The sequence below is a fragment of the Pygocentrus nattereri genome, chromosome 19, assembly GCF_015220715.1.
Source record: "Pygocentrus nattereri isolate fPygNat1 chromosome 19, fPygNat1.pri, whole genome shotgun sequence".
NCBI classification, from domain to species: Eukaryota; Metazoa; Chordata; class Actinopteri; order Characiformes; family Serrasalmidae; genus Pygocentrus; species Pygocentrus nattereri.
In genome coordinates, this window is record NC_051229.1 from 38,654,333 (window position 1) to 38,666,048 (window position 11,716).

The 11,716-nt window shown below is 46.3% G+C and overlaps 1 protein-coding gene across 1 annotated transcript in view; it reads right to left on the bottom strand.

Annotated features, from left to right (window-relative positions):
• The window catches only part of bace2 (beta-secretase 2), a 28,098-nt gene extending 16,865 nt beyond the window's left edge, over positions 1-11,233 (bottom strand). Inside the window, exon 1 of the mRNA XM_017723523.2 lies at positions 10,690-11,233. Coding sequence (XP_017579012.1) covers positions 10,690-10,971 — 282 coding nt within the window. The 5' untranslated portion in view covers positions 10,972-11,233. The remainder of the gene's footprint in view (positions 1-10,689) is intronic.
• Between the last annotated feature and the right edge of the window lie 483 nt (positions 11,234-11,716).

The following is an 11,716-nucleotide window of genomic DNA, read 5'->3' on the forward strand; positions in this document are numbered from 1 at the left end:
CTCTCCCTCTGTTCTCTCCTCCTCTCTCTCCCTCCCTCTCTCCCTCTGTTCTCTCCTCCTCTCTTCTCTCCCCCTCTCTCTTCCTGTCCCTCTCTCCCTCTCCCTCTCTCTCTCTGTTCTCTCTCCCTCTCCCTCCCTCTGTTCTCTCTTCCTTTCTCCCTCTCTTCTCTCTATCCCTCTCCTTTCTCCCTCTCTTCTCTCTATCCCTCTCCTGTCTTCCTCTCTTCTCTCCCCCTCTGTTCTCTCTCTGTTCTCCCTCCCTCTCTTCTTCTCTCCCTCTCATCTCTCTTCCTCTCTCCTCTCTCCCTCTGTTCTCTCTCTCTCTCCCCCTCTCTCTCTGTTCTCCCTCCCTCTCTCCCTCTGTTCTCTCCTCCTCTCTCTCCCTCCCTCTCTCCCTCTGTTCTCTCCTCCTCTCTTCTCTCCCCCTCTCTCTTCTCTTTCACTCTCTCATTCTCTCTTCTCTCTCCCTGTCTCCCTCTGTTCTCTCCTCCTCTCCCCTCTCTTCCACTCTTCTTCTCTCCTTCTCATCTCTCTTCTTTCTTCCCCTCTCCTCTCTTCTCTCCCTCTCTCCTTCTCATCTCTCTTCCTCTCCCCTCTGTTCTCTCTCTTACTCTCTCCCTCTCTTCCTCTCCCCTCTGTTCTCTCCTCTTCTCTCTTCCTCTCTCCCGCTGTTCTCTCCTCCTCTCTCTCCCTCTGTTCTCTCTTCCTCTCTTCTCTCCCCCTGTTCTCTCCTCCTCTCTCTCCCTCTGTTCTCTCTTCCTCTCTTCTCTCCCCCTCTGTTCTCTTTCACTCTCTCACTCTCTCTTCTCTCTCCTCTCATCTCTCTTCCTCTCTCCTCTCTCCCTCTGTTCTCTCTCTCTCTCCCCCTCTCTCTCTGTTCTCCCTCCCTCTCTCCCTCTGTTCTCTCCTCCTCTCTCTCCCTCCCTCTCTCCCTCTGTTCTCTCCTCCTCTCTTCTCTCCCCCTCTCTCTTCTCTTTCACTCTCTCATTCTCTCTTCTCTCTCCCTGTCTCCCTCTGTTCTCTCCTCCTCTCCCCTCTCTTCCACTCTTCTTCTCTCCTTCTCATCTCTCTTCTTTCTTCCCCTCTCCTCTCTTCTCTCCCTCTCTCCTTCTCATCTCTCTTCCTCTCCCCTCTGTTCTCTCTCTTACTCTCTCCCTCTCTTCCTCTCCCCTCTGTTCTCTCCTCTTCTCTCTTCCTCTCTCCCGCTGTTCTCTCCTCCTCTCTCTCCCTCTGTTCTCTCTTCCTCTCTTCTCTCCCCCTGTTCTCTCCTCCTCTCTCTCCCTCTGTTCTCTCTTCCTCTCTTCTCTCCCCCTCTGTTCTCTTTCACTCTCTCACTCTCTCTTCTCTCTCCTCTCATCTCTCTTCCTCTCTCCTCTCTCCCTCTGTTCTCTCTCTCTCTCCCCCTCTCTCTCTGTTCTCCCTCCCTCTCTCCCTCTGTTCTCTCCTCCTCTCTCTCCCTCCCTCTCTCCCTCTGTTCTCTCCTCCTCTCTTCTCTCCCCCTCTCTCTTCTCTTTCGCTCTCTCATTCTCTCTTCTCTCTCCCTCTGTTCTCTCTCCCTGTCTCCCTCTGTTCTCTCCTCCTCTCCCCTCTCTTCCACTCTTCTTCTCTCCTTCTCATCTCTCTTCTTTCTTCCCCTCTCCTCTCTTCTCTCCCTCTCTCCTTCTAATCTCTCTTCCTCTCCCCTCTGTTCTCTCTCTTACTCTCTCCCTCTCTTCCTCTCCCCTCTGTTCTCTCCTCTTCTCTCTTCCTCTCTCGCTTCTGTCTCACTTCCTGTCTCGCTCTCTGCTTTTTCTTTCTCTCGCTGTTTTCTCTCCCCCCCTCTCTCTCTGTGTTCCCCCCCCCCTCTCTGTGTTCTCTCCCCCTCTCTTCTCTCTTCCTTATTCTTGCTCTCCCTCTCTTCCTCTCCCTCTCTCTCTCCCTCCCTCTCTTCTCTCTGTTCTCTCTCTCCTCACTTACACGATCCGTCTCTGTACTCTCTTCCTCTTTCTCTCTCCCTCTCTTCTCACTCCCTCTTTCCCTCTCCATTCTCTTCCTCTTTCTCTCCCTCTCTTTTCTCTCTGTCCTCACTTCCTCTATCCCTCTGTTCTCTCTCTCCCTCTCTCTTCCTCCCCCTCTGTTCTCACTCCCTCTCTCTCTTTTCTCTCCCCCCCCTCTCTCTGTGTTCTCTCCCCCTCTCTTCTCTCTTCCTTATTCTTGCTCTCCCTCTCTTCCTCTCTGTCTCTTCCTCTCCCTCTCTCTCTTCTCTCTTCCTCTCTGTTCTCTCTCTCCTCACTTACTCGATCCGTCTCTGTTCTCTCTTCCTCTTTCTCTCTCCCTCTCTTCTCACTCCCTCTTTCCTCTCTCTCTCTTTTCTCTCCCCCTCTCTGTTCTCTCTTCCTCTTTCTCTCTCCCTCTCTTCTCACTCCCTCTTTCCTCTCTCTCTCGCTTTTCTCTCCCCCTCTCTGTTCTCTGTTTTCTCTCCCCGTCTCCTCTCTCTGTCCTCACTTCCTCTGTCCCTCTCTGTTCTCTCTCCCATTCTCTTCTCTCTTCCTCCCCCTCTGTTCCCACTCCCTCTCTCTCTGTTTTCTCTCCCCCTCTCTCTGTTTTCTCTCTCTCTCTCTCTTTTCTCTGCCCCTATCTCTCTCTCTCTCTCTGTTCTCTCTCTGTCTCTCTCGCTTTCCTCTCTCGCTCTTTTCTCTCCCCCTCTCTGTTCTCTGTTTTCTCTCCCCGTCTCCTCTCTCTGTTTTCTCTCCCCGTCTCCTCTCTCTGTTTTCTCTCCCCGTCTCCTCTCTCTGTTTTCTCTCTTTCTCTTTTCTCTCCCCCTCTCTGTTCTCTCTGTTTTCTCTCTCTCTTTCTCTCTCCCCCTCTCTGTTCTCTCCCCCTATCTCTCTCTCTCTGTTCTCTCTCTCTCCTCTCTCTGTTCTCTCTCTCTCTGTTCTCTCTCTCTCCTCTCTCTGTTCTCTGTCCCCCCCCCCTCTCTGTGTGCCCCCCCCCTCTCTGTGTGCCCCCCCCCTCTCTCTCTGTCTGCCCCCCCCCCCTCTGTCTGCCCCCCCCCCCCCTCTGTCTGCCCCCCCCTCTCTCTCTGTCTGCCCCCCCCCCCTCTGTCTGCCGCCCCCTCTCTCTCTGTCTGCCCCCCCCCTCTCTCTGTCTGCCCCCCCTCTCTCTCTGTCTGCCCCCCCCTCTCTCTCTGTCTGCCCCCCCCCTCTCTCTGTCTGCCCCCCCCTCTCTCTGTCTGCCCCCCCCCCTCTGTCTGCCCCCCCTCTCTCTCTGTCTGCCCCCCCTCTCTCTCTGTCTGCCCCCCCCCTCTCTCTCTGTCTGCCCCCCCTCTCTCTCTGTCTGCCCCCCCCCTTTCTCTGTCTGCCCCCCCTCTCTCTGTCTTTCTCTCTTTCAATTTCAATTTAAGAGGTGAACACATTAGAATTTCAGAAGAAAAAAAAAAAATTTCAAAATCGCTAAATTGTAGAGCTATCAATTTAAAAAGACACTTTATAATACATGTGTGTATCCGTATGTGTGTGTGTGTGTGTGTGTGTGTGTGTGTGCGTGTGCATGCGCTTTCTCTTTCTCTCCCTCTGTTCTCTCTCTCACTGTTCTCTCTCTCTCACTCCTTCTCATTGTCTTTCTCTTCTGTCCCCACTTTCTCTTTCTCTCCCTCTCTGTTCTGTCTCTCGCTGTCTCTCGCTCTCCCTCTCTCTTTACATGTGCTCCTGTTTGGCAGGCGTGTGCTAGCAAGCGGTCGGAATAATGTTGTTGGAGTGCCGGTTCAACGAGGGGGAACTAATGAGATAACAGAGCAGTGCCATCTTGCAGAGTGGGCAGAGGGGCCATTATGGGCATTCCTCATCGTTAACTCCATCATAATAAACCCACCAATTTGGCTCCGCTATGCTGCACACTGCCTAACATCTCCCACTGTCCCATTTCAAACGAGTTAGGCTCGCCTCCACCAGCGCTCAGGCTAATGGCTTATTATCTGCATGAAACAATCGGAGGAGGAACATTGATTATATTCAAACAGTGCATTCTATCCAATTTAAAGAGGAATTCCAAAGACTTTTCAAAATTCCTGCCTTATTAAGTGGTTAAGCTGTAAACAGAGTTGTTTCAGGGTGGTTCGGTGTGAAACGCTCCATCCTAGAGAAACTCACCTAGTCAAAATTTTCACAGCGGTGGTGATAGGAACCAGACGTCCACCTCCAGACGTTCTACATGGACAAAAGTATTGGGACACTGACACATCAAACCTACAAGAGCTTTTATGAATCCCGTTCTAAATCCATAGGCATTGATATGGAGCCGGTCCACCTTTGCGGCTCTAACAGCTTCCACTCTTCTGGGAAGCTTCTACAAGATTTTGGAGAGTTTCTGTGGGAATTTCTGCCCATTCAGTCCAAAGAGCTGATGGTGGATGGGAGGGTCTGGCTCACAGTCTTCGTTCTAGTTCTTCCCAAAGGTGTTGGATGGTGTTGAGGTCAGGACTCTGTGACGACCAGACAAGTCCTTCCACACCAAACTCTCCCAGCCATGCTTTTATGGAGCCGCTTTGGTCACTGGGGCTCAGTCACGCTGGAACAGGAAAGGTTCTTCCCCAAACATTCCCAGAAAATTCCCACAGAGTTGGAAGTGTACAACTGTCCAAAATGTCTTAGTGCTGAAGCTTTAAGAGTTCCCTTTACTTGAACCAAGGGTTCTAGATCAACCCCTGAAAAACAGCCCAATAGCATCATCCCTCCTTCATCAAACTTTACAGCTGGCACAGTGCAGTCAGACAGGTAATGTTCTCCTAGAACTCGCCAAACCCAGACTCGTCCATCAGACTGACAGATAGAGAAGCCTGATTGGTCACTCCACAGAACATGTTTCCACTGTTCCAGATTCCAGTGGTGGTGCTTTACTTCCCTCTCACCCAGGGGCAAACAGTCCCAGGAAGAGACTCACCCTTTTGCATAGATTTTTTTCTTCTCATTTAATATTTAACCTTATAAAGTAACTGGGCTCTAAAGCGATTTCTCATGGAATTCCTTAGTAGGTTTAAGGTGGAATAATCCACTTATGCCAAAGGAAATTCTGTAAGAATTCTGTAACAGCTGGTTCAGATGGACCACCTTCTTTTATCTAGTGCTCCGCAGATGGAAATGTTCCTTCAGTAAAGGACGAAGCTCAAACAAAGCACTCCCGTGAGTCTTAAGCTCTTGTTTGTTTGCTCAGCTGCTCCGGCTCCTGTCCGACCAGAAGACCGGTTTGTTTCCTGAAACTCTGCCTGAGTGTCTCGGGCCAACACTTGATAACAGGACCCTGGGCAGCAGCGCCTCGTTCTGCAGCCTTCGTTTAGGCTGGTCTTTCCTAATCTAGACCTTGGAGACCCTCATTTCCCAACTCCCGGCAGCTGTACTATACTAGGGATGCAACAAATATTCCATAACGGTAAACAAATTTGATTATTAAAGTATTAGAACCGGACCCCCCACGCTTTTATTTAATTCCAGTGGTACAAAACTTTCATCACAAGAGTGTAAAACTGCGTTTTCATTTTTAAGACGATGTTTGCTGTCCTGCTCTGCACAGGGTTGCCAGATTGGCAGAGCATTTTAATGCAATCTACTATGAAAGTGGTTTATTTGATGATAAAACTACAAGGAAATAAAAATTAAGTTTATAAAAAAACAAACAAAAAAACATTTTAGTAATAATACAGTAACAACAACAACAACTCGGTTATTAATGTCAGTGAGCTCATTTCTAGGGTTGCACCGATATGGGAATTCCGATACCATGAGTTCCATTCCATAAAATCTAGTTCATATATCACTTTAAATAGTTCTTCATATATTGATGGAGAACATGATGCACACTCCTAAAAAGAAGATGCTTCTTCAAGGGTTCTTTAGTAAAGAAAATGGTTCAAAGAACCCTCTGCCTGATTAAACACTTCCTCGGACTGATGGAAAAGGTGCTGCAGATGTTTCTATTTAGAACCTTTTTGAAAATGTTCTTTGCTTATTACAATGACACACTTGTAGTAATAGAAGAACCCTTTTTGGTGCTATATAGAACCCTTTTCTATCTACATCATACTCTACATCAATCTGAAGAACCATTTCACACTTTCATCATGCAAAGGGTTCTTTTAAGTGTTCATGGTTCTATATAGAACCAATTTCTTTACTGAAAAACCATATTTTTAAAGTGTGTATATGGTTCTATGTAGGGCCTCTGTGAAAATGGTTCTTCCATTGTTAGAGTTTGTTATCATAACAGTAGTAGAACCCCTTTTGATGCAATACAGAGCCATTACCATCACATTCTCCCTCAATCTGAAGAACCATTTCACCATGCAGAGAACCACTTAAGCATGTGAATTTTCTTCATGGTTCTATGTAGAACAATTCCATTTCCTAAGGAACCCTTGAAGAGCCATCTCTTTAAGAGTGTACCATCGCTCCCTCTTCATCCCTCCTCTGCCAGCATGGTGGGCTTAATCGGCCCTCGGCTAATTGGCAGCCACTCTACCTCCACAAGCACATCTGCTACCTGTTTGTAGCAATTAGCGGATGCGAGCCACTCCAGCCAGACCTCAACACATTCCACAATTAGCCACTCGTTTAAAAACCCTGCATCAATTAACACAAGTGCCGTTAATTACGAATCCATTGAGGATCCAGAATCAGGTTTCAAACACTAGACTGTTCAGGGTCACTCAGCTCAGTCACCCAGGACGAGACAAGAGGGCCGAGACGGGATGATGAGCCTGGATAAGGATCATTTCACACCCACTGAACATCACATCGTTAAACTGCCAACAAATGAACCTCGGACAGTGAAATGATCCGAGATCTAGTCAAAATATCTAATGTTTCTCATGTTGCAAACTTCTCACGATGAGACTGTTGATTATTTAACTTACTTCTAGACATTTTTACTCATTGTAAGTGATTTTATTGCGTAAAATTCTCCCTGTCACTGCTGGTGGAAGAAAACCTCGCATCACCAAAATTGGAACTTTACAGGAGAAGGAAAAAACATGCTTTACTTTTAATGCAAGCCAATGGAACCAGATGTTTTCCCCAAGTCATTTTGGGATGTTTCTTTTGGTCCATTCATCATGAAATTTACACACAATGTAAAGAAGAACAGGCTTTTTAAAATTACGTCAAAAAACGAAAAATGGAGATACAAGGTTTTGCTCCAGCAGCGACATACTGGCAAATAATTTAGCTTAAAGAGAAGCATGATCTCTTTATAGGCAAGCAGATAATTTTGCTGGTCCCAAGCTTTTTTTTTATTTTTATTTTTAAACTAAGCTAAATTATTTGCCAGTATGTCGCTGCTGGAGCAAAACCTTGTATCTCCATTTTTCGTTTTTTGACGAATGGAAATGAGTTCTGATGGAAATGAGTCATAACAAGAAAGAAAATCTAGACGTAAACCTCCAAACATCCCAAAATGAGAAATCTAAGACATACAGGCTACATTTTTGATGATTTCATCATTTCTTTTTGCAGTACATAAGCTTAAAATAGGACGTTCACATGACGTGTAGATCACAGGATCTCAGACCTCGTCTGAGTGGTGAATGAGCTCATGGTCTCCAGGTGGATGGTCAGGTAACTGTGATGCAACACCGACTCAGAGACCCCAGAGATTTATTTAACTTTCCATCGTAAACAGCGCTGCTAAAACCCGGGCTCATCAGGTGAAACGATCTACTTTCTCATTTTGATATTGATGTAAGATTATTATAGAATTTTTCATATTACTTCTAGACATTTTAACTTATTTCAAGTGAGTTCAGTAACTCAGATTATCGCATAGTAAACTGGCAGATAAATGTTGCTGGTGCCAAGCACGTTTCTTACACCAAGCAAAATGACCTGCCAACACACAGATAATTTTACTAGAAATCACGTAAAGCAAACAAAGAATTCTGGAAATAAGTTAAACCTCAACCTCAAAAAGAGAAACATTAGATATTTTCACTATATTTAAGGTAAGTTCACTTGGCAAGAGAACACTCTTTGCAGTGAGACATTAAATACTTATTATAACTGATTTTTGCAAGATCTGCAAACATCCACAGGTGTTTCTGTCCATCCTTCCACTGTGAGAAGACCACTCAGCGCTGTGGGTCTGAAAGGATGTGTAGCTGATCAAGAAGAACCTCACTGAGAAAAGGAGACGGACACATCAAACAAAGAAGCTGAACAGTGGACTGATCACCTCAGAGTCCAGACCTCAACATCTCTGAATGTGTTCGATTACTTCAGAAAATCATCAACCAGCTTCTAAGACTGAACTGTGGAGGTGTGTCTGCAGATTCTTTGAGGAGCTGAAAGTGAGAATGGAAGCTGGAATAAAGGGGAAGAGAGACTCAGTGATCCTCACACAGCGGAGAGAAGACTTGGCTGTTGAGGTTTCCTGTTAAATTAGTTTTTCTGACACTGCAGAATGAATATCTTGTACTTAATGACTGTTGTGAATGGGGGAAAAGAATAAACGAAGGGCCTCTGACTTTTGCACTGTATGTCGTGATTTTGGCTAATAAAAAGTGCTGGCAATACGTTTTAAATGTGCTCATTTAGCCACACAGTTTGAACATCAGGTTAAAATAAGGGCTCATTTGGCTGAATCAGATCGGATCGGTCCCTCTCTACTATTTAAGAACCGGTGTTTCTTTTTAAGCGTGTGCAGCAGCGAGACACAGTAAGAGACGCCGTTCCTGTCGGTTCCTTTTTGGTGGTAATCCCAGTCAGCTGCTCAGCGAGCTGAGCTCCGGCCTGGGGCCCAGCATCATGTGAACTCATGTGAGCCGGAGCTTTCATACCCACCGCACACCGATCAAGGAAGTCTTAGTCTCCCTCCTGCTGCCTGAGGGGACTCACAGAGCGGCTCGCGTCACATGCTGCACTCAGACCCGCAGCCTTAAAGAGCCTCTGTACTACTTTTACTGTGCTTTATAATTTCCCATGAGCTCCACTTATAACGTTTGAGTGGGTTTACGTACTAAAACTGGTTATCATTTATCTCTACATGAGACGTTTATCTCTAGCCTGTCAGACAGACTGCTTTTGTGACTGTGCCTTTAAGTCTGATATATGCAAATGAGCTCTACAGCAGTTTAGCCCCATCCATTTACGATGACTAGGCAGAGCTAAACTGCTGTAAGCAGAAGAGGTGACATCACAAAAACTTAATGTTAACTGAATGTTCGTGTGCTACACGGCACTCCTTTATTTCCCAAAAAAAGGGAATAAAATTTGACGGACATTTGATTTTCCACGATATGCGCCCTTTAAAGTGGCCATACACAGGTCTGGGATCAGGCTACTCAATCCATCACCAGCCAGTGTGTGTGTGTTTCAAACACACACACGCGCACACACACACACTCTAAGCCGCTTCTCCTTCTGGGTTGCAGGGGGTGCTGTAGCCTATCCCAGTGGTCATCGGACGGAAGACAGGATACACCCTGGACAGGTCGTAAGTCCATCACAGCGCAGACAGACAGACACACACACTCACTTCTAGGGGCAATTTAGCACGTCCAATAGGCCCATGTCTTTGGACTGTAGGGGGAAAACCAGAGTACCCGGGGGAAACCCAGCCACTGGTTACCCAGCTGGGGAATCGAACCCAGGCCCTACCTGTTGTGAGGCAACAGCGCTACCCACCACATCACCATGACGTTTTAAACAGTGCTTCAAAATAATTATTCAACAGTGAGGCTTGATTTGAGAACCATACTCATTTTTAGATTTGTGTTCTTGTTCACGCACTTCAGTCATAGTAACCTGGACCTGACAGTTAAAGGGAACGTTCACTGAAAGAAATCTAATTCACACAACTGTTCACTCGCCCCAAATTCAGTCACTCGGGCACGACCGATTTGCTGCTATAGTGTTCACACTGGAGCTGCAATGCTAAGGTAGCAAAAACAGAACAGAAGTCTGGGTCACCAAAAAAAAGACTTCTATTATATTTGCCTTGTACTTCAGACACCAAACGTGGCTGATCACCTCTGTTTGAAACTTGCGCACAACTGTGTAAACATGATTTTTGGGTGAACTGTCCCTTTGATTAAAATGGGAGTCATTTGAAATGCAAAATGTCAGGTTTGTAAGACACTTATTTAGCAGCGAAGAGGAAGCAGGAGGGAACTACCATTACTCATGCTTCCTTAAAGGAGAATTCCACCGATTTTCCAAAATTCCTGCATACCTCAGCTGTTGAGATGTGGTTTGGTGTGAAATGGTTCAAATTTACATTTTATTTTCTATCCAAAACCACCACTGAACCTACATGTGTCTTCTGAGTTTTATTTGGAATGATCCAATAAAATAATAATAATAATAAAAAAATCAATATGTTTTCTTTCTTTTACCTCACAGAATCCTGCATTTATCCCTCCACCATTAAGGGATTTTTAGACCAAAATTCTCTAAAAACTATCACATAACAGTGTCTCAGACAACAGGCCTCAGTATATTAACAACCATTTCTTGTAGGAACTTTCTGTGAGGAGCTTTTAGAGGTGGACGTCTGGTTCCTATCACCACCACTGTGAACAGTTCTGACTCAGTAAGTTTCTCTAGAACAGAGCATATCGCGATATAATAAGAAAGTATCGCGATGCTGAATGATGTTATTATCGCCCAGCCCTAGTCCGATGTAAAGTAACCTAACGTTAAAGTTAAGCGCTCAAAAGTGTCATACCGTCTGCCCTGGCGTCCCGATGACCATCTCCATGTAATACCCTCTTCCAGAGTCTCCTCTCAGGTTGTTGACCATGTCTAAGAAGTTGACAGCTCCAGATGGATCAGAAGCCAAAGACAGGCCGCTCCCGGACGCCGTCTGGTTCCGTTGTGAAGCACCGAGCTGCAGCTGCAGCGCAGAGGAGCTAAAGCCCCCCAGAGAGAAGCTCTTCAGGCGGATTGTGTAAACGCAGCACCCCGTGCTGAAGCACAGTGCAAGCAGGAGCCCCCTGACCAGCAGCATCTCGTCCAGCTTCTCTTCCACAAGTCCGTCTGTGAGGAGATATCAGTCTCGAACTGAAAGGCGAAGTTTTGAGGTTGTCCGCTCGCCCATCTTCACTCAGACGCTGATTAATGAACTATCTGGCGACCATCAGACGAAGAGACCAGCTCCAACGTAGAGTTCCTCAACTTCAGAGCTGAGAAGAACTTCCTGAACCAGGGAAAAAACCGTATGACGGATGTGACGCTCAGCAAACATTCCAGCAGCAGCAGCAGCTCTGAGAGCAAACAGGAGTATGATTAACTGATCAAGAGCTGCAGGCCTCGCCCTCTCACTCCATGCACTTCACACTGTTTACCCAGCAGCTGACCATAAAGCAGACCGAGTTTAGCTCTGCAACAGTGTTTAAAGGTTAGTTAATTATTTTCTCCACAATATCTATCCTCAAGTTAAAGGGGCAGTCCACTGCTTCCCCCAAATCTCTGCATAATTAAGTGGTTAAGATGTAAACAGAGTTCTTGAGAGCGGTTTGGTGTGAGACGCTCGGTTCTAGAGAAACTTACAAAGTCAGAATTGTTGTCAGTTTCAGTAGTCAGTGTGGTCAGTGGTGGTGATAGGAACCAGACGTCCTCCTGAGATATTAACTGATGCCTGAGACACTGTTTTACAATACCTTTGTGGTTATTTTGGCCTTAAAATCCATTCATGGTGGAGGGAAACATGAGGCAGAATAGAAATCTAATGTAGTTAAGATTTTCCACTATTT